At 35.1% G+C, this 27500-nt stretch overlaps 3 protein-coding genes and 1 long non-coding RNA gene across 4 annotated transcripts in view; 3 read left to right on the top strand and 1 right to left on the bottom strand.

Annotated features, from left to right (window-relative positions):
- Window positions 1–3846: 3846 nt before the first annotated feature.
- LOC130799390 (uncharacterized mitochondrial protein AtMg00810-like) lies at window positions 3847–4712 on the top strand. The gene is made up of 3 exons (XM_057662488.1): window positions 3847–3910; window positions 4102–4559; window positions 4605–4712. Exons 1-3 carry the CDS (start codon window positions 3847–3849, stop codon window positions 4710–4712), a joined length of 630 nt encoding a protein of 209 aa, XP_057518471.1.
- A 10805-nt stretch (window positions 4713–15517) lies between these two features.
- Window positions 15518–17691, top strand: LOC130799486 (uncharacterized). Its single transcript, XR_009039270.1, has 3 exons — window positions 15518–15858; window positions 16689–16761; window positions 17184–17691. It is a non-coding gene; the product is annotated as an uncharacterized LOC130799486 (long non-coding RNA).
- A 148-nt stretch (window positions 17692–17839) lies between these two features.
- LOC130799485 (BTB/POZ domain-containing protein At1g63850) lies at window positions 17840–21583 on the bottom strand. The gene is made up of 2 exons (XM_057662595.1): window positions 20538–21583; window positions 17840–19074 (listed from the first exon to the last, which is right to left on the bottom strand). Exons 1-2 carry the CDS (start codon window positions 21285–21287, stop codon window positions 18133–18135), a joined length of 1692 nt encoding a protein of 563 aa, XP_057518578.1. The 5' UTR covers window positions 21288–21583; the 3' UTR covers window positions 17840–18132.
- Window positions 21584–27028: 5445 nt separating this feature from the next.
- LOC130799389 (uncharacterized mitochondrial protein AtMg00810-like) overlaps window positions 27029–27500 on the top strand; it is a 1375-nt gene continuing 903 nt past the window's right edge. Inside the window, exon 1 of the mRNA XM_057662487.1 lies at window positions 27029–27500. This exon is cut by the window's right edge and continues 84 nt beyond it. Coding sequence (XP_057518470.1) covers window positions 27029–27500 — 472 coding nt within the window.

Below are 27500 nucleotides of genomic sequence, written 5' to 3'. Positions count from 1 at the left end.
TAGTAAGGCTATGAACATAGTGTCAACTTGTTGAGAAATATTAAAGTTACTTGTTATGATGTCTTGATTATAGTTCTTCCTAACCTTGAAGAATATAATAGATGATATTGCGATGTGATAAACTTAAGATTCGTCATTGTTGTCATATTAGCACTATATTAACATCGCAAGATCTAAGTGTGAATTGATATGTTGTCTTAAAGTAACATGGATCGACATAACTCAAATTGGTTGATGTAAAGAAATGATTCACACGATCCTTTTTTCTCTTAAATTGATGGGAAGACTAATGTTGTGTTGAGTTAATGATTTTGACTTGTATTGAATAAGTTATGTGTGTGCTAAAGTAATCGAAAACTCATGTTGAATGGGTGATAGTGGTTACTTGGGCATTTAGTTTGGTATGGCAAAGTAGTTTAGGGAACTTATTAGTTCTACTCATAACTTATATAGGTGCCCATTTCGTAAGAGGAAAGTAGAGCCTTAGTTGGGTGATTTTGTGACTTTTGATTGTGCAGTGACGCTTACATGTACGTACACGCAGTAACTAACCCTTATATGCAATTTGCTTTAAGACATTATTGTTTATTGTGATAATATACATTGTATTGAAACTATGAGATACTAGTGAGTACACTTTACATGATGAGCTATCGACTATGAACTCCTTGTGCTTAGAATAGTTTAGAGAATGAGAGTGTTAATAGAAGGCGAGAACTACCCCTTATCTATTTAAGAATTGGATTATGCCTTACTTGGAGTTAGAATGACTCCTTTAGAGGTGAATTTCATATTTTGATGAGTGGCTCAGTGGGTTTTGGCATGCTGCTATCCCAAGGCGCTCATTATTAGTCGAAAGTGGAAGTTATTCCCATCTGATAAAGTGTTAGATTATGATTAGTTGGTGTGACTCAACTGGATTATGTCCGGTTGATTTATTAGTCCCCTAGGTGAGGTTCGACGGGACCACCGTAAGGGGGGTATGATCATGCTTAGGTCACTGGGAGCTAGATGGCCGATACCGCCTCTTGACCGAGGTGTTACCATGCGGGCCTTGCTAATTACTGACGTGTACATGTTTGTGTTTATGTTTGTTTGTTGATGACTTTCTATGATTGTCCTGCTATGACACATTGGCCTTTGGTCTAATGTCGAGCAGCAGGAGGATCATAGACAGGCATAGCAGATACTGGAGCTTCTTTTGCATTGCATTGCATTTGGGGAGAGTGATGAGGGCGAAGCATAACCTATGTCATACCGCTGTCTTTCGATTTTGTAGCTCTTGTTATCTTTTGTAAACTTTGGTTGTATATGTTTTGTGATGAGGCCTTGTGTCCTCCCTCGTATATTTGTATTTCCGCTGCGTAGTTTATAACTCTGTATGGTTTTAAGGAGTTAAGTCTTTTAAAACGCAAACGTCGACACTGGAACAACGATCCATACTTGGCATGTTGATTTGAGAAGCTGGCGACGAATCATTCCGCCGTGACATAGTTTTGATAGGCCGTTGGTGCCTTTACTTTATTAGCTTCTAAATAACTTTTGTTTTTCTACAAAGGTGCACAGTTTTTAGGCAGATGCTGCCGAAATTTCCACTCATCTTTTTAAAGTTAATATTTAACGTTTATCTAAATTCTTTTCTTTTTCTTTTATGTAACACCCGAATTTCCTCCCGTCCTTTACGGTTTTGTTTCGTTAAGGGGTCAGAAATTCAGGGGTGTTACATGATTAGTCTCGAGCATCTACTTTTCAACCCACAGATCTTCCTATATTTTTCAACACTCTACAACTACATACTCCGGACTCTAATTGGTATATGGATACCGGTGCTAGTTTCCATATTATGAACAATTCAGGTATATCTTCTTCTATATGTAATTGGCGTAATTTAAATTCTACTATAGTAGTAGGTAATAGCAAGCATATACCAGTTATTGGATCTGGCACTACTTTACCTAAACCTCTTCCACGCCTCACCCTCAAAAATATTCTATTTGCACCACATATCATTAAAAATTTTATATTTATTAGATAAAATACTCTTGATAACTGGGTATTAGTAGAATTTGATCCTTTTGGTTTTTCTGTGAAGGACCTCCGGACGGGGAATATTATGATGAGATAGTACGGGGGACTTGTACTCTCTGTCTTCCACTTCTTCTCCTTCATCCAACTCAAATTTTTCTGTTCTCTCTCCTACTGTTTGGCATAACCGATTAGGACATCTAGTAGATCAAGTTCTTAGTTACCTTAGACATAAAAATTTTATTTCTTGTAATAAAGGGGTTTTGCCCAATATTTGTCATGGATGTCAGTTGGGAAAACATTTTCGTTTACCGTTTGTTTCTTCTACTACTCAAACTTATGCTCCTTTTGATATTATTCATATAGATTTGTTCACTTTTCCAATTCATAATAATAAAGGTTTCGTTACTATTTGTTGTTTCTTGATGATTATTCACATTTTTTATGGGGTTTTTCCGATAAATTACAAATCTGAGGCTTTCTCTAAGTTTTCTTACTTTCATTCATATGTGAAAACTCAATTTGGGGTGAGTATTAAGGCATTCCAGTGTGATAATGGTCGAGAATTTGACAAAGATAGTTTTACTCTTTTTGCCCACATTCATGGTATGATTTGGCGACATTCTTGTCCGCATACTTCTCCTCAAAATGGTAAATCTGAAAGAATGATTCGCACCATAAATAATTTGTGTTGTTCTCTTTTATTTCATGCCTCTCTTCCTCTCAACTTTTGGGTCGAATCTCTAGGCTACTTGTTAAATATTCGTCCCACTAAAGTTTTAAATTTTCTTACTCTAATCCATATCTTATTTCATAAGGTACCTTCCTATACACATCTTCGAGATTTTGGTTGTCTTTGCTATCCTAATCTTTTTGCTACATCACCCCATAAATTGAGTCCTCGATCCACTCCTTGCATTTTTCTAGGCTATCCTTCATCTCATAGAGGATATCGATGTTTGGATATCAAAACCAATAAAGTGATTATATCGAGACATGTTACCTTTTGATGAAAATATTTTTTCATATGCCTCTCAATATACTCCTCGTCCTGAAGATTATGTTTTTGAGTCTCCAACATGTAAATCTATTAATCAACCCAGTCCTATATCCAATTCTTCCATACATCCCTGATCCTATGTCTACTCATCCAGTGGTCGTACAATCCCGGGTTCAACATTCCCCTGTAATACCACAACCACAATATAACGATGAACTAATTTCTTCTACTCCACAAAATCCGCCCACTCCAATTGTTTCTAACCCAGACCAATTTGTCAATCCAGCATCTACACCTCATCCAATACACCCAATGCGCACACGTGCAAAGTGTGGCATTTACGAACCCAACACTCATTATACTCTCATTTCATCAATGTCATCTCCTATCTCTCCCATCCCTAAATCTTATTGATGTGCGCTTTTAGATCCTAACTGGTCTAATGCTATGCGAGATGAATACAATGCCTTGATTGCTACTCATACATGGGATTTGGTACCACGACAACCTCCTAATGCCAATGTGATTCTGAGTATGTGGGTATTTTGTCATAAGGAAAAATCTGATGGGAAGTTCGAGCGATATAAAGCCCCATTTGTTGCTAATGGAAAGGGACAAGAAGTCGGTGTTGATTGTGGAGACACTTTTATCCCAGTAGTTAATCCTACTACTATCAGAACTGTGTTGAGTCTTGCGGTATCAAGAAAATGGACAATTCACCAATTAGATGTCAAAAATGCTTTTCTTCATGGTGATTTACAAGAAACTGTACGTTTATATGCATCAACCAATGGGTTTTGTTGATCCTCAAAAACCTAAACATGTATGTCTTCTCCGGCGATCTTTATATGGTCTTAAACAAGCTCCTCGAGCTTGGTATCAACGGTTTGCTTCTTACATTTTATCACTCGGTTTTATTAATAGTAAGAGTGATCCATCCTTATTTATTTTCCGTTGTGGTTCTGAGATTGCTTATTTGTTGTTACATATATGTGGATGATATTATCCTCACTTGTTCCTCTGTTTCACTGCGCAAGAAAGTTATTCAAAAACTGAGTTCCGAGTTTGCTATGAAGATCTTGGTCCCTTGTCTTATTTTCTGGGTATTTCGTTTACTCGCACCAAAGATCACATGTTCTTATGTCAACAAAAGTATGCACAGAACATTTTAGCTCGTGCTAACATGTCGTCTTGTAAACCTGCATCAACCCCAGTTGATACAAAATCAAAACTCAGTGTAAATTATGGAAAACTAGTTGATGATCCGACGTTTTGTAGGCAAATTGCTGGAGCTTTACAATATCTTACCATCACCCGTCCTGATATCGCTTATGCTGTACAACAACTTTGCTTATTCATGCATGATCCCCGAGAACCTTATTTTCAAGGTATGAAACGTGTCCTACGATATGTCCAAGGTACTCTTTCATTTGTGCTCCATTTTACATCTACTCCTGCATCTAGTTTAGTATCTTACTCTGATGCAGATTCGGGAGGATGTCTTGATACACGGCGCTCTACTTCTGGGTATTTTGTATTCCTTGGTTACAATCTTATATCTTAGTCTTCTAAGCGTCAGAATACATTATCTAGTTCTAGTGCCGAGGCTGAGTATCGGGCTGTTGCAAATATTGTTGCTGAAACTGCTTGGATTAGAAATCTTCTTTGGGAATTGCATTGCTATTAGATAAAGCTACAACTGTTTATTGCGATAATATCTGTGCTATTTATATGTCTCATAATCCTTTCCAGCACTAGCGTACAAAACATGCTGAGATGGATATACATTTTGTTCGTGAAAAGGTCGCTCTTGGTCACATTCGTGTCCTTTATGTTCCATCCTCTTATCAGTATGTTGACATATTCACAAAAGGGTTACCACTTCCACTGTTCACTTCTTTACGGTCTAGTCTCAACATTCTTCAATTGCCTGCTTCGACTGTGAGGTGCATTAGGAAAGTATATTAGAAAACATATGTAAATATTTTTACTGTTAATATGTTGCTTATGTGAACAATTTGTTACCTTAATTATAGCCTTGTAAATAGGAAACCCTAAAAGGTTTCTCTATAAATAACAATTATGAATAATAATGAAGGGAAAGGGAGAATTCCTACATCTAATATTGTCAAACCACAGTATATTAAACAAGTGTGTTTAATTGTTTTGTATCGCCAATGTGTGTTGGTGCTACAAGTGAATTGAATTTGCTCTTATTGGCTCATCTCATTGTCAAACCATATTATTGCATTATTTTAATTTTATCCATATATTTCAACTCGTAATGTCATTCTATGTAATTAATATATGTCTTTATTTAATGCAAAATTTTCACTTTTCTAAAAAAATCATTTGTATAATAGTGCAATCAAGGGAACAAAGTGGCATAATGCAAAGGCAATAGTCATATAGCCATGCTCTCTTCGTGTTTAAGATTGTCTCATAAGCCATAAGTTTTATGGAAAATTATCAGAAACTACTACTAAAAATAATAGAATGTTTGTCAAAGATTGTATAGTGATATTTTGTGCTACTCTGTCCTGTATAATTTGAATTAAAAAAAAAGGTGATGTTAATTATTAAAAAGATGGATAATGGTAATAAATAAAGAGAAAGAATAAATTGTGTGGAAGAAATTAAAAGAGACTTAAAATGTATACATGAGATTAAAAAGAAGTGGTGAGCCATTGTCCAAAAATAGAAATGATTTAAATTTAGTTGGACGGACCAAAATGACAAATGCTACAAATCAATGAGAGAGAGGGAGTAAAAACTACCTTGAAAAAATTATTATTTTGTTAAAGACTACTAACTAACGGAATACATCTAAATTTTAATCAAGTAAAGCATACCCAAGTCCCTTGACTAATAATGTTGATTTCAAACTTTATCTTCATCTTCATTTTCATCATTAATAATTCCTACCCCATACACTTCTTCATCTTTACTTCCTTTCCTTAACATTCTGAAAAAAACCCTTCAATTTCTATCTTTAATTTCACAACTTTGGCACTAATACTTTTTTTGGTTTCCTTTTAATTTCTCTATGAATCACTTCTTATTTCTTAATAATTTGATTGCAGCGATTAAATAGGGTGAAAAGTAGTAGACTTAGTTCTTAATTTTAGGTTATCAACTTGTAAAGTCTTCTAATAGTCAAAAATCTATTGAAGTGATTATAGCTATATTTAACATGCAATAAGTTTCAATCTTTTTTCAAGAAATATGAGTTTTAGTTGTTAATGTGGTGGGATGAAGAACTGTTAAACTTTGTGCTAAAGATTTTAGAAAACTGAAGAAATGAATTATTTCATTCAATTTGAAATAGTGTACAAGGCAGCCTATTTATAGGCAAGGACACACTTACAAAACCAAGAAAGATAGTTATAACTAACTAACTAAACAAGAAGTTTGTCAATAAAGACTTCACAACAACTCCTTAGCAACAGAACACAACTTGCACATAAGTTGACAGCAACAACTTTCATTTTTAGCACAATAGGCTGCACACTTTCTGCACATGACCACATCAAGTTGTATACTACCTGCACACATATTCTAACCCACCCACCCCCCCTAATTTGCCAAGTAAAATCTTAAATTGAATGGAAGGCAAAATCATAGTAAAAACATCAGCTAATTGATTTTTTGTTGGAAGATAAGTCAAGTTTAAAATTCCTTCAACAATTTTTCCCTTGTAAAATGACAGTCCACCTCTATATGTTTGGTTCTATCATGAAAAAATAGGATTCTTAGCTATATGTATAGCTGATTGATTATCACAATGAATAGTTACAGGTTGTAAGGTAGTCAGACCAAGATCTCTTAGTAATCTAACAAGCCACACAACCTCAGAGGCAGCATTGGCAATAGCTCTATATTTGACCTCCGAACTTGACCTTGAAACAGTTAGTTGTTTTTTTGTCTCCAACTAATGGGAGAATTACCAAGCATAAGAACATAACCTGTAACTGATCTCCTGGTGTTTGGACAAGAAGCCCAATCTGATTCAGTAAAGGCTTATAGAACCAATTGGCTAGCTCCTTGCAAAACAATACCCTGTTCACATGTAGCATTGATATAGTTGAGAGTGTGTTGGAGAGCTTTCCAATGAGGAGTCCTAAGGGTTTGCACAGTGTATGATAGATCAGGTCTAGTATGTGTCAAAAATTAAGCTTCCCAATAAGCCTTCTATATAAAGTAGGATCATGAAGCAAGTCACCTTCTTCAGCAAACAACTTCAAATTCATAGGTAATGGAGTAACAAACTTAGGGAAGGATTAATACCACTATCCTTGAGAAGGTCCTTTCTGTACTTGTGTTGAGTAAGGACTTAGCCTTTGTCTGAGTGACTCACTTCAATACCTAAGAAATAATGTAAGGAGCCCAAATCCTTATAGTAAAGGTTTTGTGTAAATGTTGTTTGAGGAAATTGATTTCTTGGCTATTGCTTCCTGTGACCAAGATTTCATCTACATAAACACCTACCAAAGTGATATATCCATCAATATTCTAAGTAAACAAAGAATAATCATTCTTCGATTGTATAAAGCCTAATCCCTTTAGTTCTCCTACCAACTTGATTTGTGGGATTTGGAATGCCTTTTGGCTTTCTCATATATACCTCTTCACGGAGATCTCCATGTAGGAAAGCTTGTTTGTTCTATTCAATTTGTTTGTTCAGTAGGCTGAGAATTTGCCCAATTTGATCATCTGACATCTTAATCTCAATAGTTAAACCGGTAAGTTCTGAACTAGTGTTCTCAGCATTTGTAACATTGGCTGCTACTTTATTTTCCTTCCTCCATGAGTTGTTCTTGAATTTGGGAGAATATCCATGTAGTTTCCAACATCTATCTTGAGTATGGCCATTAATTTTGCAATGATCATAGAAGAAAACATTACTTTGCCTTTGGCCCCAAAATACTCTCCTTTACCTTTGAATCTACTGTAATAGCTCTCCCTTTTTTTAACTCTACAAACTATGGGGTCTTGATCATCAATGTTAACATTTTTTCTCATTTCTTGATGGACTTGTTCTAGTAACAAGATTACATAGGCCTCAACAGCAGTGGGGATAGGCTTCATGAACAAAATGTTATTTCTTGTTTGATGATATTTATTATGTAGTTTCATTAGGAACTGCACTAATCTCTTATTTTGTTAACTCTTAACAAACTTTTTTGACAAGTCACACTCACAACCATTACAATTGCATGATACAACAGGATCTAAAGCATCAAGCTCATCCCATATTCCCTTTAATTTGGTGTAGAACTCTTCAATACTCATATCACTGGTTTGAGTAATTTTGCTTAGTTCTTCCTTGAATGTGAAAGAGTTGGGCTGATGAAGATTGCCCAAAATGATACTCTAATTCATCTCACACTTCTTTGGTTGTCTTTAGCCATAATATGCTCTTTGCTATGTTTTCAGACACAACATTCATAATCCATCCAATCACAACATTATTGACACGATCCCAAGCCCTTCCATGTGAGGAACTTGATGTAGATCTTTTGACGGCACCATCCACAAAACTCATTTTATTTTTTCCAGATAAGGAAATGGACATTAAACCGTCAAATACTAAGAGTAACCAGCCAAAAACGTGCCAATAAACCGCCATTACGCGAACCGTGTAAAACTACGTGAGCCGCAAAATGAAGACATAACGCACTCCGCACCCCGCAGAAGTCCTACTGTTCGAGTCACTGTATTTCAACAATCTCCACCTTGATGAGAACACGTAGTCAACCACTACCTCATCAAACCATAGTGAAGCAAAACCATTCTCAAGCCAAACCCGATGCAAAGCTCAAGCATAAGCCATACATCCCGACAAGTCTCCAACCAAGACCCATCCCGATAAGTCTTCATCTAAGACCCATTCCGATAAGTCTTCAACTAAGACCCATCACATACTCGTTACCAAGTATAGCAACTCATAACGCTCAACTAGCATCACAAGTTCACTCATAATGCTCCATCTGCATCACGAGTACACGAGGCAAGCTCCACCTTGAGGTTGTGCACACCTCCACCTGTGAGCTCCCTCACACCGCCCCTAAGGGCCTATGCTAACGAATCCAGCATAGTAAAGAATCTACTAGGACTGTCAGACCATCCTACCTTCTTTACCTCTATCTTCATGTACGTGCATTCTGAAAGAAATCTGACCACACTATGCTTCTCCCGAACATCAAGTACCTGATCACTAAACACACAATCGTAGTACACAAAAGCCAACCAAGGTTGATCACAAAGAACCATCACCGAGATCAAGACATAATCAAACTCAGCGAATACAACTCAAGCTTCAACCGATGTAACAAAGCACTTAATATCATTCCCCTACATAAGAAACACAACAGCTGATCCAAGCAAACCTTAGAGAGAACTGATGCAATTATGAATAGCTCGCAATTTAACAAACAAAAAGAGCATAATTGCATCATAACATTGAAGAAAACCATCGAGCCTCCAAGCACTAAGTCCACTAAACTTGCTGGCCGTTATTTGTATGAGGGAGATCATCTCCAAATTGGACTAAACATCATCATGAAAGCATGGCCAGATTATGAGAAGGCAAGAGAAGACCTACCAGCAAGCTACAAGCAAAACAGAAACCCATACAAAAGCGCACAAACAGCAGAACAGCAAATACATCAAACCGCCTGCCAGCTCACCTTGCAAGCAATGGCGAGACTAGCCTGGTGCACGTTGGAGCATGAGAACCAAAGGGATGGCATCTTTAGACATGAGAGAAGAAGCCAAGACTCAAAGCTAGCACAGGGAGTCCTCATAGAGCCCACAAGATCAGCTCCAAGGTCGCATGTTCGACAGCTGTTTGATAGCGGCTGACTTTAGAATACATAGCTATTTCATGTTTCTATTTTAAGTTTCTTATTTTTCACGTGTTTGTAATAATAGGCACGGGGTAGTTAAGTTTGTTAAAACCCCTAACTAGCCGTTAAGAAAAGCTCTATATAAAGGGCATGCTCATTGTAATAGAATTCAGTTGTTGATTAATAAAAAAGTTCATTCAGTAATTGAGAGCAATTACAACTCTGAGTATCATCTTTGTGAGTGAAGCAAGGGAAATATTCAGCCATTTCCACGAAGGTTGAGAGAGTGAATCTCGACTTTTGTGTGAGGAGGAGGCCAGGAACCGAGTGAAGGTTTATTGTCTCCATCCACGACATAGAACCATTCATCCGAATTATTCTTGTCACCCTTCTGTTTTCATACAAAACAGAGGGTTTTGGTTGTTCTGCGTGTGTTAAGAGTGGTCTTGGAAACATTCTTGAAGGCATACAGCGGGTTCTTGGATCGACCATCCCCATACATACATCAAGAACAAATCTCTACCTGCCAGTGCCTCCACCCAGGTTGAGTCACAAACCTACAAATGACACTTCTGGCATGCGCAAAACAAGTACACATCACAGCATACTTCAAACACGGAACCATTACTCTAAACATGTAGACCGACTTAGTCTTAAAATGAGGTGATGTGATTGTGCTAAGTAACACTACCAGTCCATACAACAGTACCCACACTCTACTCATACGTAAAGTCATAGCAAACCACTGCGCCCGCTCACTATACTCTATTACGTGCTCATAAGTTGGTGGTCCAAGTGACTCCACAAAATTGGCTACCAACCTTGCCAATCCCACAAGGTTCAATGCATAACCTACCACACTTATAGCAACCAAAAAAACACTCTCTACAGCCAACCTATTAGACTTCTCGATAACACATATAGGTTTTTTTTTGAAACCCTTTAGATCGGCGGAATGTTACCTGTACTGACTCCTTTAAACTATCCACAGAGATAAAGATAGCACCAGAAATCACAGTCAGAGAGATACCTAGGTAGCATCAACACCATCAATCTGGGGTCGAACAGAAATGGATGAGGAGTTAACCTCATACTCCACCTCAAACTCGGTACCACTATCACCATAACTAGCTGCTGCAAATTACACAACAACACACCAAAGCCCTAACAAGACTCCAAATATGAGATAGCACGATACCCTACTGAGCCACACCACACACATTCTGGGCACCTCTAATACCGTGTGTAAACCCCGATCGAAAAAACTAATCTAGTATCTACTCAACAACCAAGTACCAGAGAGCATGCATAAGACTCTCCCTAACAAGGTCCAATTTGCTATTCCTGTAGCACCGTTCTGCAATGGTGTTATCCCATAGGTATGATGCCACAAAATACCTAAAACACAGAACATAACAAATCCATAAAACGAACTATCCAAATGTAGCCAACTAACCATCTTACCATACAAGTGATCATGAGCTTCAATGCTAAGCTCACACCCGTGTTTAAACGCAAACACCTAATGCTTGTCTTCCTCAAGGTAGGCATCCTTGACACATGTAAGACGATTCTCGATGGACAATTCCAGCCCTCTACTTTCACCCATATGACCATGCCTATCATAAATCGTCATCTCCTGGTGACAAGTAGAAGCACTAACAGCAGAACTAGGCAGCGTAACACCCTGAAAGACATACAGGGATTTCACCTTGACACCCTTAAGTATCAAATCCGAACCCTTAAAGAAACTCACTTCCCCATTGCTAAACTCACCCTTGAGCCCCAAATCATCTAAGGTCCCAAGCGATATCAAGTTCTTCTCCAATGCAGGAACATGCCTCAACTTAGTCAAAGCAACCCTTCTCCCATCACTAGTCCGAAATCTCATGGAACCAATACCTACTACTTCACATGGAGTACTGTTAGCAATCGTAACTGAAGCCCCAAAACAAGACTCATAAGTATCAAACCAATCCCGACGAGGACTCATATGGAACGAACTACCAGAATCAAGAATCCAGCTATCAACCAAATCACTAGACTCAACACAACTAATCAATGCTAAATCTTCCTCCGAATCATAGCTCTTGTTCTGTTTACTTTCGACTACTATGGCCTGAGATTTATTATTTAATTCTGGACATTTAGCCCTAAAATGTCCTGGTTCCTGACAGTGATAACATATTATGGTCTTAGTGTTGCTAGACCCATCTCTACTATGACAAGTATCCGGCCTAGCACCGTTACTATTGTTAGACCCCTTATTCTTTCTAGAATTTCTACCCGACCTAACAACTAACCCACTGCCATAATTCTCATTATCACCTGACGCCTTTTGACGCAACTCCCTAGTATATAAAGTGCTGCCTTCACTTCTTCTAGGGTCAACGAGTCTTTGCCAACCACAAAAGACTCCACAAAGTTCTCATAACTATTCGGTAGAGAAACAAGCAATATTAACGTTGCATCCTCATCATCTATCTTAACTTCTAAATTACGCAAATCTAGTAAAATAAAATTAAGATTTTCTAGATGATCCCTTAATGGCGTACCTAACTGCATCCTAAGGCTAAACAACCGCTGTTTCAGTAGTAATTTGTTGGTTAAAGATTTTGTCATGTATAGTGACTCCAATTTTAACCATAATTCTGCGGCCGTCTCCTGATCAGCAACCTCCATGATGATATGATCATCAAGACTTAGTAAGATGGTAGAATGAGCCTTCTCTTCCATCACTACTAACTGTTCATCAGTCCATCCGTTTCCAGATCCCGACGTAGACGCCACACTCTTTGGGATCAACAGATGCCAAATCTGCAACTGCTTTAATAACGCCTTTATCTTAATCTTCCATAGCCCAAAGCTATTCTTTCCATTAAATTTATCAATCCTTATTGTAGAATCTCCTAGATTAAACCTGAGCTCTTGAAGCCAATTGTTGTGCGACAGCGGAAGCAAAGATCGAAAACAATAATGAAACAATAAAGATTCAAACAAACAATAAAGAAAATCACACCGAGAAATTAACGTGGTTCACTATCAACGTGATAGCTACATCCACCGGTACCGAGAATATATTTTTCACTATAAACCGGGAGATTACAAAAAGAACACGAGAAACCACAACAATGGCTCTCCAAGCTTTTTCTCTCTTAGTTTTCCTCACTTTGTGTTTTGCACTGCATCCTATTCTAATTCTAATTACATGGGGCCTTTGTATAGTATACCTCATAATAAAAGAAATTAGGGTTAAGAAAATACAAAAAATCGTCAAATACTAAGAGTAACCGGCCAAAAACGTGCCAAGAAACCGTCATTACGCGAACCGTGTAAAACTATGTGAGCTACGAAATGAAGACAGAACGCACTTCGCGCCCCGCGGAGGTCCTACTGTTCGAGTCACTGTATTACAACAACATATTCTAACAAGAACCCTCGGTTGTTGAGGAGCTTAGAAAGGGGATTCCAATAGGTTGATTTGAGTGAGGTTTGAAAAGCAACCTGATGACCTCAATGAGCACCTCTAAACGTGATGATTAAGTATCCACTGTTAAGGAGTTGAGAAAAGGGATTTCAATGGAGGAAGCTAGCATGGAAAGGTTAAAGATGAAGATGAAGATTCAAAGTCACATGGTAGGCAAATGTCAAACTAACTATGATTTGAATGTCTTCCGTTAGTTGGTAGCCTTTAACAAAAAAATTATTTTTCTAAAATAAATTTTGACAAAAAAAAAAATTTTAAATAGCCGATTTTTGTCTTTTTTTTTTTTTAGTTTTTGGCAATTATACCTAAGTTTAATTATAAGAATAAAGTGATTAAATTTTATTCTTATAAAAGAAATTAAATAAAAACAACAAATTAAAAGCAATGGAGGATGGAGATTGCATAGTGCTTTACAAAGGATAGACAATTTAAATCATGAATATGGCACTTCAGCATCAAGATTCAACAGTATGGAACTGAAAAGCAAGTAAATGGCAGGCATATTAATATAAAAAGCCAAAATAATACTAATAATAATATCGCTGAATTACCCTGCAAACTATGCCCAAATCCACGTGATACTATTTATTTTTCAACCTTATTTTATATATTGCGGCTATGTAATTAAAAATATAATTAAATAGTGTAACATTCGTGAAAATTAATATTTTAAGAGGAGTAAGTTTAAGAAAATTATCAATGCGAGAATGATCTTGAATACACATGACATAAAATATTCTTAATTTAACTTCTTTTCTTTTCCTTTTCTTAAATAATAATAATAATAATAATAATAATAATAATAATAATAATAAGGGAAATTTGCAAAGAAACACCTTTTAAAACCCTTTTTTTTTAAAGAAACACCTTTTATAATTTTTTTTGTAAAAAAACACCTTTTAAGAGACTTTTTTTAAAAAAAATACCTTAAATCAATTTCCGGTGACTTTTGTCAACTTTCCGGCGTTGACTATGCCAGTCAACGCCGGAAAGTTGACAAAAGTCACCGGAAACTGATTTAAGGTGTTTTTTTTTAAAAAAAACTCTCTTAAAAGGTGTTTTTTTACAAAAAAAATTATAAAAGGTGTTTTTTTACAAAAGAGAGGTTTTAAAAGGTGTTTCTTTTAAATAATAAAAAAAATTATAAAAAAATTATTATTATTTTTATTTTTGTTTTTATTATTATTATTATTATTATTATTATTAATTTTTTTTTTTAAAAAAAATTATTTATATAATAATAAAAATAAAAATTTTTTATATAATAATAAAAATAATTTTTTTTTAAAAATAATATTAATAATAAAAATAAAAACAAAAATTTTAAAAAAAATTAAAAAAAATTAATAATAATAAAAAAATAAAAAGTATAAAAAAAATAACATAACAATAATAATAATTAAAAAAAATAATAATAATAATAAAATTAAAAATAAAAATAAAATTAAAAAAAAATTTTTTTTTTTAAAAAAAGAATAATAATAATAATAATAATAATAATAATAATAATAATAATAAATATTATTATTCTTTTTTTTAAAAAAAAATATTTTTTAAATTTTATATTTATTTTTAATTTTATTATTATTATTATTATTATTTTTAATTATTATTATTGTTATTTTATATTTTTTATACTTTTTATTTTTTTTATTATTATTAATTTTTTTTAATTTTTTTTAACTATTTTTAAAATTTTTGTTTTTATTTTTATTTTTATTTTTATTTTTATTATTAATATTATTTTTTTAAAAAATTTTTATTTTTATTATTATATAAAAAAAAATTTTAAAAAAAATAACAATAATAATAATAATAAAAATAATAAAAACAAAATAAAAAAAATAATAATTTAAAAAATTTTTTTTTTTTGTAAAGAAGCACCTTTTATATTTTTTTTGTAAAAAACACCTTTTAAGAGACTTTTTTTTAAAAAAATACCTTAAATCATATGCCGGTGACTTTTGTCAACTTTCCGGCGTTGACTGGCATGGTCAACGCCGAAAAGTTGACAAAAGTCACCGGAAACTGATTTAAAGTGTTTTTTTTAAAAAAAGTCTCTTAAAAGGTGTTTTTTTACAAAAAAAATTATAAAAAGTGTTTCTTTACAAAAAAGGGGTTTTAAAAGGCGTTTCTTTACGAATTTCCCTCATAATAATTCTGAAATTAGAAACCAGTTTCACGCGTTTCACTATGTTCTTTCATTTTCTAAACCCTAAACTACCATGAAGGAAAACAAAATATCAAGTTCTTCACATCCCACCCAAATCACTCTCGAATTCTCCGATTGTCTCTGAAATCTGCACAACCGAACAAGGAAACCAAAACCAATTTTGTTATGCCGATTTTTGCACCGAAACCAAAACAATCAATCCTCTTGTTATCCCTGAATTTCTGCCGAAAATGAGGGAAGCCAAAATCAATTTGGCTTATGTTTTATTGTGCAACAAAATACAAAATCCTAATTTGGTTGCTTCTGATTCCTGCCGCAAGCTAAGGTCCATTTCTTTCCTTTTTTTTTTTCTTTCTTTATTTTGGTTTTTGTTCTTCCGTTTTGCTTTTCTTGTTGAGACATTATGAATCAAAAACAGACTCTTTTTGATCTTCAATTTCATTATGTTAATTATTATTATTGATCATCAAAATCTTAGTCTCATGAAAGTAATATGTGATTTCAAGAATTAGTGTAGGTATGCTTGTTCATATTGAATTAGATGGATCTTGAGGATTGATATTAGATTAATGGATATGGAGATTTAAGATTTGTTAAGAAAGATCTATTAGTGATAAATATGGGCCAATGTGATGATGAGAGTCTAATGGTCGGATTATAATTCTAGTGGAAGATTATTCAAAGGACTTAATTGTGATTAGTTTAGTGTTTTTGGATGTGTTTGTAGCCTTTTTGAATATTGTTGATTGGTTAAAAATGTTTATATTTTTTTTTAAATTGGATGAATCTAATGATGATTGGTATGAGAATAAAGGACAATGTGATTAAGGATTTATTGAGGGAAATTTATAAAATTTAAATGTAACTTTGGACAAATGAGAATTAATGGTAGATTGATAGAGTAGTACAATAAATCGTGGAATTGTTGACTAGTATGAAATTTATGAAGATTAGGATATGGATATAATGGTTGTTAATGAAAGATTATAGATATTTGATGTTCTTGTAGGATTTAGGAGATACTTTTGAAAATCATGAATTGTGGAATAAGAATCCTTGTTAGACTATAGTTCTAGGAGGAGATGCAATAAGCTATATGAACCTAGTTTGTAGTATCGAACGCTTTGTTGTGATGTTATGTTTGTTATGCTTCAGGAGACGACATCATCGAGGTACCTTTCTAGTTGATAGCTGCGAATCGATCACGGCTCTTTGAAGCGTCTTGTTGGTGAGTAGTAGCAGTCCCTTAAAGGGTCTGATCAGACTACATTCTAGAAAATACATTTTTTTTTACTAAATCTCTTTGAATTGGAAATTGTTGAGACAAATGTTGTTGTGAATGCTTATGTTGATGTTATGATATGGTCAATGGATCGGGCTTGCGAGCTGGTCATTGACGGAGTTGAAGAACATTGTTCTCTGCTCCCTGTTTTTGAAGTGAATTGTCATTGAGATATTGAGTAGCTTCACCCAAGAGCGACATAGCCTTAGAGCTATGGGCCACCTCTCAAACTAGATTCCTTGTGCGCACATAGATCTAGGGAACTGATGTTGCTTTTAAACCTATGATTTGAATTACTGTGTTCTGTTGTTTTGGATTGTTACTTCTCATTCAGTTTGATCTGACCTGTTGTTGTTTCCAACTTTTAGTTTGTTTGCAGATCGGTACCGGTCGGAAAGGATGGGTTAGCGGAGGTGATTAGAGGTTTTAAGGATGTTTATTGAGCTGAGCACGTTGGAATTTGTAGATTTGTAATAGGATTTTGGATAAATGTATATTAGTCTTGGTTGTGTTGGTTATATTGGAATCTAAGTGAATTGTATGATTACTTGTGTTTTAGTTAGATGTTTGGTTTGAGAATTAGCTGAGTTAGTTACATTGAAAAGCTGGTGTCCCCTTTGCTCAAGTTTTAGAAGTGTGATTTCAGTTTTTGGGAAACGAATCCAGTGATGACTATGTTTACCCAGTCTTACAAATAGAATCTTGTTTGAATCGCCTAATCTCATACTTTCATAATATTAACTTTTTATATATTTAAGATGTGTATAATTAATTCAACATATAAATAAACAAAATAATACATTAAATTGTATAAAAAATCAAATATAGCAACTATAATGAAACGGAGTAAATATGTAGTAGTAGTAAGGAGGAAATATGTAGTAGTAGTAATTACTCTTCCTGTACGTTAAAATGACATGAATTAGAGATGTAGGCAACCCCACTTGGCATGGCCCATTGTCTTTTCAGTTGCACTGCTCATCAAGACACAACCATTTGTTGTCACTTTAAATTCGGTACACTACCAAAATCGAGCTTTTCAGATGTAATTATAGCAAAATCAAAGAACAAAAGTAAAAAAGTATTGATTACCAACTACTATTGTCTATTAACAAGATGTTTTTGATTACTGATTAGCATAAAGTTTCAGCAATGAAGCTGAAAAAACCAAAACTTGAAAAACCAAAGAAAAGAGGGTCAATACTTGATCGGTACAAGATCCGAAGAGATCGTTAAGATTGCACCTCGATCTCATGTATAACAAGCAATGAGCAAGGAATCTGTAGTTACTTCCGCCTTTTTAAATCGTGTTTGTTTTTATTTTTCAGAACTTCCATTTGCAATCTTGATGTGACGACGTTCAGGCTGATTACTATTTCGTTTCCAGAATGCCCGTCTCCACCAAACTTCAAAACCGCGCTGTATGTTAGGGCAATCCTCTCCAGAGTTTAAAAACCTATCAAACCAAGCAAGGAGGAATTCTTGTTGCCATGAAAGAGGTAATGTAAGAATGGTATTGCTAAGGCTGTCTTCAATCAAATGTCGATCAAGCCCCTTTGACGCCCTCCTCATCCACCCAAAATCATCATAGAATGGCACCAACCATGTCTGTAAGAGCAGGCACCTCACCTCTTTGGATGCTAATAGTTGTCCTTTTCCAATGCCAACAAATAACCTGGCTGTTACCCGACTAATTTCAAACCTGTGAACCGGGGGAACCTTCGAATGTGCTTTCGACATTTCTGATTGTGTTGCCCATGACTTTAGGAAATCCTCAGCAATCTGCCTATCAATTAGAATATCTAAGATCCAGTGCAAATTATCAGCCTGCCTAGCTATCTGACTCACATCCTGCAAGTCCGATGCTGCAGCTCGAAGGAAATGATGATGGAGTTGTTGCAAGCACCCATCACAAGCAGAGTACAATGATTCCTTCCTCAGATCGTTTTGATTTGCATTCTCCCGAAGCATTTTGGAGACTAGTCCCTTCATCTCTCGCCTTGCCTTTTCATCTTTTCCTTCGAGAACTACGTTTAAAAGCTTCAAAAGCACTTCTTCATTCTCATTGTTGTTATCTTCTACGGGAGCTGTGGCATCAAGAGAAACTCTTTTAAGAACTTCGCTAGCACCTATTCCTTCAAGACGCAACTCAGAAAGCACTGAGGCCACTTTCTCTTCTTCATCCTCTGCCCATGGTGCAGCTTCCAGATACTCCAAACAAGATAATACGCCAGCATCAAAACCAATTGCAGCTGAAACCTACAAGCAGAAAAGAATGGCATATAAAAACGTTTGTTTATAAACCAGTTCAATAAAATCTCTAAGCAAGACAATATCGTACCATCAAACCTGTTGCATACGTAACCTACAAGAGGTTGGAAGAAAATGACACATAAAATGGCTAGTATAAGAACTTTTCCTTTCCAATTCATTGTCACTGCCAAATGCCAGAGAGGAAAAGAAAATGACATTTAACAGGGATATGCCACATTGGGAAGAATGTTATCAACAAAACACGGTCATCCTAAATTGGGAAGAATCAACAAATGCCTATCAAATATAAAAACAAAGATCACAAACGAAGTTCATTTTGTGGCAATTAACGCTCAATGGAGCATATTCCGTTAGAAAATCCCACTACATGGCCATGAAACAGCACCGATTCCATTATAAATCCAAAGAAAAAATTAAGTGAAAAAGTAGTGCACAATACCATAAATAACAGTTACAGCACAATACCAAAAATTAACTACTTGCCAATAAAAAGCATGGCTTAACAAAAAAAACTAGAGCGCCACTATGGCAACCAAAAAAGGCTTGATCTTCCACCTAACTCCCTCACTAATAGCCATAAAAGCCTTAAAGAAAGTGATCATTCAAAAAAGAACTCCAACCCAGTAGACTCTAGAGTACAAAAAAGCCTTTTTTTCCACAACCAAATACAAATATAGAAACACATCTTAACACCATAGAGTAATACATTGTCATTTACTAGCACTTAAGATAATTTCCACAAACTATTCTTCTACAAATGAACCATCAACCTACAAATTTCAAACTTCAAAATTCAAAATTTTACAATATGCACCATAATTTTCATCATGTGGCATCATTAAACAACCTCCTTTGGACTATGTCAAATTGACTTGTAATCGCTACAAAGGTCAATCAGAAACAATTTTTCATCATGTTTACCACAGAGACTACAAGGGCAAGTTTCGTAATAGGTATTGTGAATGGTAATGGAAAGTTAGTCTGATCTTGAATAGGAAATTCTGTAGACCAATTTACATTTTCTTCAAAAAATTTATTCTAATGCATAACTATAAGACCAATTATGAAGAAAAAAAGCCTTTTTATCATCAACTTTCATTAGCATCGGAATGCCATACATTTCATAACAATTGACACTAAAAACCATTACCAACAACCAAATGTGCGTTTAATACCAACAACCAAACAATACTAACAACCAAACAAGACGTTACCATAATGTCTTGCCGCATCATTAAACAGATTTTAATATGGATCTCCAATTTGATGATAATACACATAACTAGTGAAAACGCTAAAGCGATTATGAGTTTGAATAATCCTTGTATTACAAAAACAGAAGTAGAACAGAAAAAGTAAAAAAGAATACTAAAGAAAGAATAGGGAAGAAAATGATAAGAAAAAAAAAAAAAAAAAAAAAAAAAAAAAAAAAAAAAAAACAGAGATACCTTTAAAATGCCAAGAACTTTAGGAACATCTTCACGCATGAGTTTTCTTCTCAAATCTTTACAATACATCAACCTTAAAGTTTCAACATAAACCTCAACATCTTCACAATCAGCAATCTCAACCGCAAACGGCGTCGTTTCGCCTCTATGATTATTATTAATATTCTTACCCCCAAACTTACCAGCAAAAAACCTACTATGCCCAACAAGAATCTGTCTATGAACACACAAATCAACAGAAAACCCATCTTTAGAACTCAACGTTAACCGAATATCACTCGAACCCGGATCATTAAACTGGTTTCCAGGACTTGTATTTGCTAAGATATCATTAACCCTTAATAACAACAATCCCTGCTTATCCAACAGTGGAGGATGAGGAGACTTTACGGCGCCGCTTTGTGGTGCAGTATTGTTGGATCTGGAAATGGGCTGAATATCGGGCTCACTGGCCATCATTTCAAAGAGAGTTGGGCTGGATCGGGTTTGAGGAGGTGGAGACATCGGGTTGAGTAAACCCGCTGTAAGAGCTGAGTTAAATTTGCTGAAACTTGATGGATAAGAAGTGGTTTGTGGTGAGTGTGAGTCATAGTCCGCCATTTGAGGAGAGAGATGAAGGAGATGATACTGAGTTGGACTGAGTGAGTTAAAAGCGAGTTCAGCAGAGGTAGAGGATGAAAATGCAATCTCACGGAAACGACGGCGTTTTTGTTTTGCTGTAGTGGTGGTGGCAGTGGTTGTAGCTGCCATCAGAATATTTGTTATGTGTATATATATAATCTAAACTAAATTGTCATTTTTGAAAAATTTTATTTTATTTTTATTTTATTTAAATTTTTATAAGCATTGGAATTAGAGAGAGGATTAGGAAAAGAAATGAATGGTTAGGACAATTGTTTTGGGAGAAGATAAATTTCAGGGAAAAACCGGAAGACAGTGGGTGAAATGGGGAAGAGAGCATTTATGAATGAGATAGAAATTTTTGTATGGGATTTGAAGTAAAACGACTTCTGTTTTGGAATTTTGATGGGTTGTTCAATTTGTTTTGGACCAAACTCATGCGGTCACACTCACCTATACTCTCTCTTGCAACACTTTATTAAATGGATGTCCCTAAACAAGAACCTTATATTTTTATTTATTCTTTAATTTATATTAATTAGATTAATATATTAATGCGTTTCTCAGAGAGATTATTTTTCACAATAATTTGTGGGTACTAAAATATATAATGTAGTGTTTTAAAATAATTATTTCATTTTAAATTATGGATTAACTATTTTAAAAGCAATTGTGGAATTTGATCTAAATTTAAATTTGATTTTTTTTTTATTTGCCAAACAATAAATTTAAACCAATTTTAAATTTCTAAATGAAATTATGGTTCCCAAACATGACATAATGTAATCCATTAGTTTTTAATGAAGTTTTTATAAAGATTGTTTATAGAAATTAAGAAAAATATAATTAATTAGATAATGAATATACTCCTTCCTATTCATTTTAAATGTCGTATTTAGTTTTCTAACATTATTCATCAATCACTCTAATTATGTGTTTTATTTAATATATAATATAGTGTTTGGTAATAAATATTTTATTTCAAATCATGGATTTCAATTATGAATACATAAATGAAGAATTTGAGGATGACAAAGTTTGGGTAGTCATTCTTTACTTTAAGTACTTTAAAAACAATTGTAAAATTTGATTCAAATCCAAATTTGAAATTTTTTATTTGCCAAACAATAAATTTGAGCCGATTTCAAATTTTCAAATAAAATCATTGTTTCCAAATATGGCATAAGTTAAAATATAATCAAGTGAGATCTTGTTTAATTTATCTTATTGTAAATTTTATTTGATATATGTAGCCCTTAAGGCTAAGCATAAAAAATGTAAATCCTCTTTATTAATGTAATTTTGATTCTTTCAAAAGAATCTAGTCTCTTTTTTATTAAATAGTCCTATCAACACATTTATAAAAAAAATCACTAAATGTAATGATATCAATAATAGAGTTGCAACTAATTCCTTAATTAATACTCCATATTTAATACAAATTTTCCATAAGAAATGTCTCTAGTTTCATAAAGATAGATTTTTCACCTTCATGTAATCCAAAAAGTTAGCTTCATGATAATCATGTCTTCCACTCCAAGATTGCAAGTCTAGAAGCCTAAGTCATATTTCCTTATAACTGCAAAAAAATCAATAGATGTTAATTTTGGGACCAAAAGACACAAACAAGAACATAAAAAGGAGAAGAGAAAATAGAGACTTTGCTCTTTTCTTTTATTCCAATAGTATATCACCATTATAACAGCAGGATATATATATATATATATATATATATATATATATATATATATATATATATATATATATATATATATATATATATATATATATATATATATATATATATATATATATATATATATATATATATATATATATATATATATATATATATATATATATATATATATATATATATATATATATATATATATATATATATATATATATATATATATATATATATATATATATATATATATATATATATATATATATATATTAGAATATTAGAATATCTTAGAATAATATCTTTTGATTTCTTGAATATTTTGTATAATCTTTGTGATTATGTAGAATATTAGAAAAATATTTAGTTTCCTAAAGTATAGTTGTAATCTGTATATATTAACATTAATCTTAATGAGAAAGGCAACACAAGTCATTCTTACATGGTATCAGAAGCTTCGGTTTTTTATCCTAACTCTCTCTTTCCTTCTCCTTGTTGCTGGCAAGCCCTTCTACCAAATTCTGCCGCCACATTTTTCTTTTCTTCGTTCACTTCTTTAGTCTTTCTTCTCCATGGCCTCTCCCACCAAAATTCATCCTGCTACTTTCATTACTAACATTAAAACAAGTATTCCCATTCAACTTAATGAAGATGGTTTCAATTTCCATACTTGGGTTACTTTATTCAAGCTTCATTGTCGTGCTCACCTTGTGGATTCTCATATTCTTCCCGATGACTCCTCTAAAGCTATAGTTCCTAAAGATTCCGATTGGCAACGTCTTGATGACATTGTTCGCACATGAATTTATGGCTCTATTAGTCCCTCTCTCCTTCAATCTATAGTTCGTCCCGATGATTGTGCTTTTGATACTCGGACTCGTCTTGAGAACAATTTCCAAAATAATAAGACATCTCGAATCATTCACCTTGAATCTCAATTTAATCACATTTCTCTATCCACATTTTCCAATGTAAAGTCTTATTGCAATGAACTTGAAAGTATTGCCACTTCTCTTACTAATCTTGGCACTTCCATCACCGACAATCGATTGGCTCTTCAAGTTCTTCATGGGTTGACTTCGGAGTACAAAACTTTTCGGTCTTTGGTTCAACATATGAATCCTATTCCCTCTTTTGATACTCTTCATTCTATGTTGGAATTGGAAGAACGCTCTAACCATAAGCATACTTCTCCAGCTCAAGATTCGACTCTTCTTACTTCAAACAAAGGTACTTTTTCTGAAAATTCTGCTCCGTTTAACAACCGCGGCCCTTCCCACCACTGTGGTGGCCACCGCCACTCTTGTTGTGGTGGCCGAACCCACCGTGGCAGCCATCATGGCTCCGCCAATGTTTTTGGCCCCTGGCAACAGTAACAACACAGGCCCAATTTTTTTACTTCTTTTCGGCCCAATAGAAACTACTCAGGCCCACCTTCATTTCCATCTTCTCCTTCTTCTAGTTGGCATAATTGGGCTAATGCTTCTATGAATTATATTCTTACGGAAATCGATCAAGCTATGAATACTCTCTCTTTGTCTACTCCGGATGAGCAATTTTATATGGATACCGGTGCTACATCCCACATGACTTGCTCTCAAGGTACTTTACTTCCTTATTTTCCTTTAAAGCATCAATTCAATACTGCTATTGTTGTCGGTAATGGTAATTTAATTCCAGTTCATGGTCACAGGCATATTTCTTTTCCTTCCTCCCAAAAATCCCTTACTCTTAAAAATGTTTTACATGCACCTCAACTTATTAAGAATCTTATTTCTGTTCGTAAATTCACTCATGATAATATGGTTTCTGTTGAGTTTAATCCTTTTGGCTTCTCTGTGAAGGATTTGGCCACAGGGAGCATCGTTCTGAGATCTAATAGCACGGGTGATCTTTATCCTTTTCCTTCTACTCATGGAGCTTCTCCTTCGTCTTCCATATCATCGGCTTTTTTCGCTGTCTCTTCTAGTATTTGGCATTCCCGTTTAGGACATCCGAGCAATGCGATTTTGAATTCCTTGTATTCTTCCCGTTTAATTCAATGTAATAAAAATCCTCATTTTGTTTGTCATTCTTGTACTTTAGGGAAACACGTTCAATTACCTTTTTTTAATTCTATGTCTATGAGTATTAAACCATTTGATATTATTCTTAGTGATTTGTGGACATCTCCAATTTCTAGTCCATCGGGTTATAAATACTATGTTTTTTTTCTTGATCATTATACTAATTTTTTGTGGATTTTTCCTTTATTTCGCAAATCTCAAATTTATGATGTATTTGTGAATTTCAATGTTTTTGTTAACACCCAATTTGAGCTTAATATCAAATCTTTCCAATGCGATAACCGGGGTGAATTTGACAATAATATGTTTCGTCAATTTTGTACTAGTCGGGGCATTTCACTTCGTTTTTCTTGTCCTTACACATCTTCTTAAAATGGCAAATCCAAACGCAAAATTCGCTCCATCAATAACATCATTCGCACTCTTTTGTGTCATGCTTCCCTTCCCCCGTCTTTTTGGCCTCACGCCTTAAACACGGCCACCTATCTCCTCAATATCCTTCCGTTTAAACTTCATGGTAATCTCACTTCCACTCATGTTCTATATCGTAAGTCTCCTACATATACTCATTTACGGGTTTTTGGATGTTTATGTTTTCCTCTTTTTCCCTCTACTACTATCCACAAGCTCCAACCACACTCCGCTCCATGTGTATTTTTAGGATATCCCTCTTCTCATAGGGGTTACAAGTGCTATGATCTCTCATCCCGTAAAATCATTATATCTCGGCATGTTCTCTTTGATGAGGCCACCTTTCCTTTTTCTCAATCACCTTCCTCATCTCCCCCAAACTACCAATTCTTAGATGATACTATTCCCCTTTATTTGCTCAAACAGCCCATACACCACCTTCTGGGCGTAATCCATCTCTGAGCCCAACACCTACTTCCCCTTCCCTCTGCCAACCTTCTTCAACTGCTGGGCCTATTTTCCTGTCCGGCCCAACTACCCTCCCTCACTCTCCATCTTCCCCCTTTCTTACTGGGCCTGCCTTACGTAGCCCAATCTCAATCCCAATCCAATCCCCTATTCTCTCTTCCTCCCCTACTGGGCCTACCCCAATCAGCCCAGCCCTAACCAGCCCAGCCCTAACCCAGTCTTCTCCCTCTTCCCCACCCTCAACTGGGCCTGTCTCACGCAGCCCAGTCCACCAACGCTTTCCTTCCTTCCCCTTCTCTATTGGGCCTGCCTCACGCAGCCCAATCATCCCACCTCCTCCTTTCTCATCTTCCAACTCTTCATCCTCACCAACCGGTATAACTACGCGAAATAAACATGGTATTTTCAAACCCAATCTCAAATACTACTCCCAAGCTTTATTTGTTTCTTTTTCACCTTTACCCAAATCTCCCCTTCATGCCCTTCGTGACCCGAACTGAAAGTTAGCTATGAAAGAAGAATTTAATGCCTTAATTGAGAATCATACTTGGGATTTGGTACCGCGTCCTCCTAATGCTAATATCATTCGGTCTTTGTGGGTGTTTCGTGTCAAGACCAAGTCCGATGGCTCTTTTGAGCGCTATAAAGCGCCTCTTGTTGGTGATGGTAAATCTCAAAGGGAAGGCATTGATTGTGATGAGACTTTTAGTCCGGTTGTGAAACCTGCTTCTATTCGCATTTTTTTAAGTATTGCTCTTTCCAGGTCTTGGTCTGTTCATCAGCATGATGTTAAGAATGCTTTTTTACATGGTGACTTAACTGAGACTGTTTACATGCATCAGCCTCTGGATTTTCGTGATCCTACTCGTCCTGATCATGTTTGTCTTCTTTGTAAGTCTCTTTATGGTCTCAAACAGGCTCCTCATGCTTGGTACCACCGGTTTGCCTTTTTCGCGACTACTATTGGATTTTCTAACAGCATTTCTGATAATTCCCTGTTTGTTTATTGTCATGGCTCTGATATTGCTTATCCGCTATTATATGTGGACGATATTATTCTTACAGCTTCCTCTGATTCACTCCGTGAGTCCCTTATGTCTAAACTTAGCTCTGAGTTTGCCATGAAGGATTTGGGTCCTCTTAATTATTTCTTGAGTATTGATGTTAATCGTACTTTTACGGGCCTCTTTCTCTCTCAATAACGGTATGCCTCTGAAATTCTTGAAAAAGTTGGCATGTCTCAATGTAATCATGTTGCTACTCCTGTTGCTACCTCCGGCAAACTTTGTGCTAATGCTGGTTCTTCTTGTGAAGATCCTACCTTGTATCGTAGCCTAGCTAGTGCTTTGCAGTATCTTACTTTCACCCGCCCAGATATTTCATATGCTGTTCAGCAAGTTTGCCTTTATATGCATGATCCTCGCATTGAACATATGGCTGCTATTCACCGCATTCTTCGCTATGTCAAGGGTACTCTTCACTATGGTCTGCAGTTATATCGTTCTAATATTTCGACTCTTTTGTCCTATACCGATGCTGATTGGGGTGGCTGTCCTGACACTCGCCGCTCCACTTCTGGTTACTGTATTTTTCTGGGTGATAATTTAATTTCCTGGTCCGCTAAACGACAACCTACTGTTTCCAAGTCTAGTGCTGAAGCTGAATATCGTGGTGTTGCTAATGTTATTTCTGAAACTTGCTGGATTC

This window comes from Amaranthus tricolor, chromosome 14, assembly GCF_026212465.1.
Source record: "Amaranthus tricolor cultivar Red isolate AtriRed21 chromosome 14, ASM2621246v1, whole genome shotgun sequence".
Lineage (NCBI taxonomy): Eukaryota > Viridiplantae > Streptophyta > Magnoliopsida > Caryophyllales > Amaranthaceae > Amaranthus > Amaranthus tricolor.
Note: the sequence above shows the minus strand (reverse complement) of the source record. Positions and strands in the feature narration are given on the sequence as shown.

What these genes read in the sequence shown, in the direction of transcription:
- LOC130799390 (XM_057662488.1), top strand. Translation starts at nt 3,847, where the DNA reads ATGTATGTCTTCTCCGGCGATCTTTATATGGTCTTAAACAAGCTCCTC. An exon ending in CCTCGAGCTTGGTATCAACG is followed by an intron (nt 3,911 to 4,101) that starts GTTTGCTTCTTA and finishes TTTGCTATGAAG; the next exon opens with ATCTTGGTCCCTTGTCTTAT. An exon ending in GCTCTACTTCTGGGTATTTT is followed by an intron (nt 4,560 to 4,604) that starts GTATTCCTTGGT and finishes TCTAAGCGTCAG; the next exon opens with AATACATTATCTAGTTCTAG.
- LOC130799485 (XM_057662595.1), bottom strand. Translation starts at nt 21,287, where the DNA reads ATGGCAGCTACAACCACTGCCACCACCACTACAGCAAAACAAAAACGC. An exon ending in AAGTTCTTGGCATTTTAAAG is followed by an intron (nt 19,075 to 20,537) that starts GTATCTCTGTTT and finishes TTCTGCTTGTAG; the next exon opens with GTTTCAGCTGCAATTGGTTT.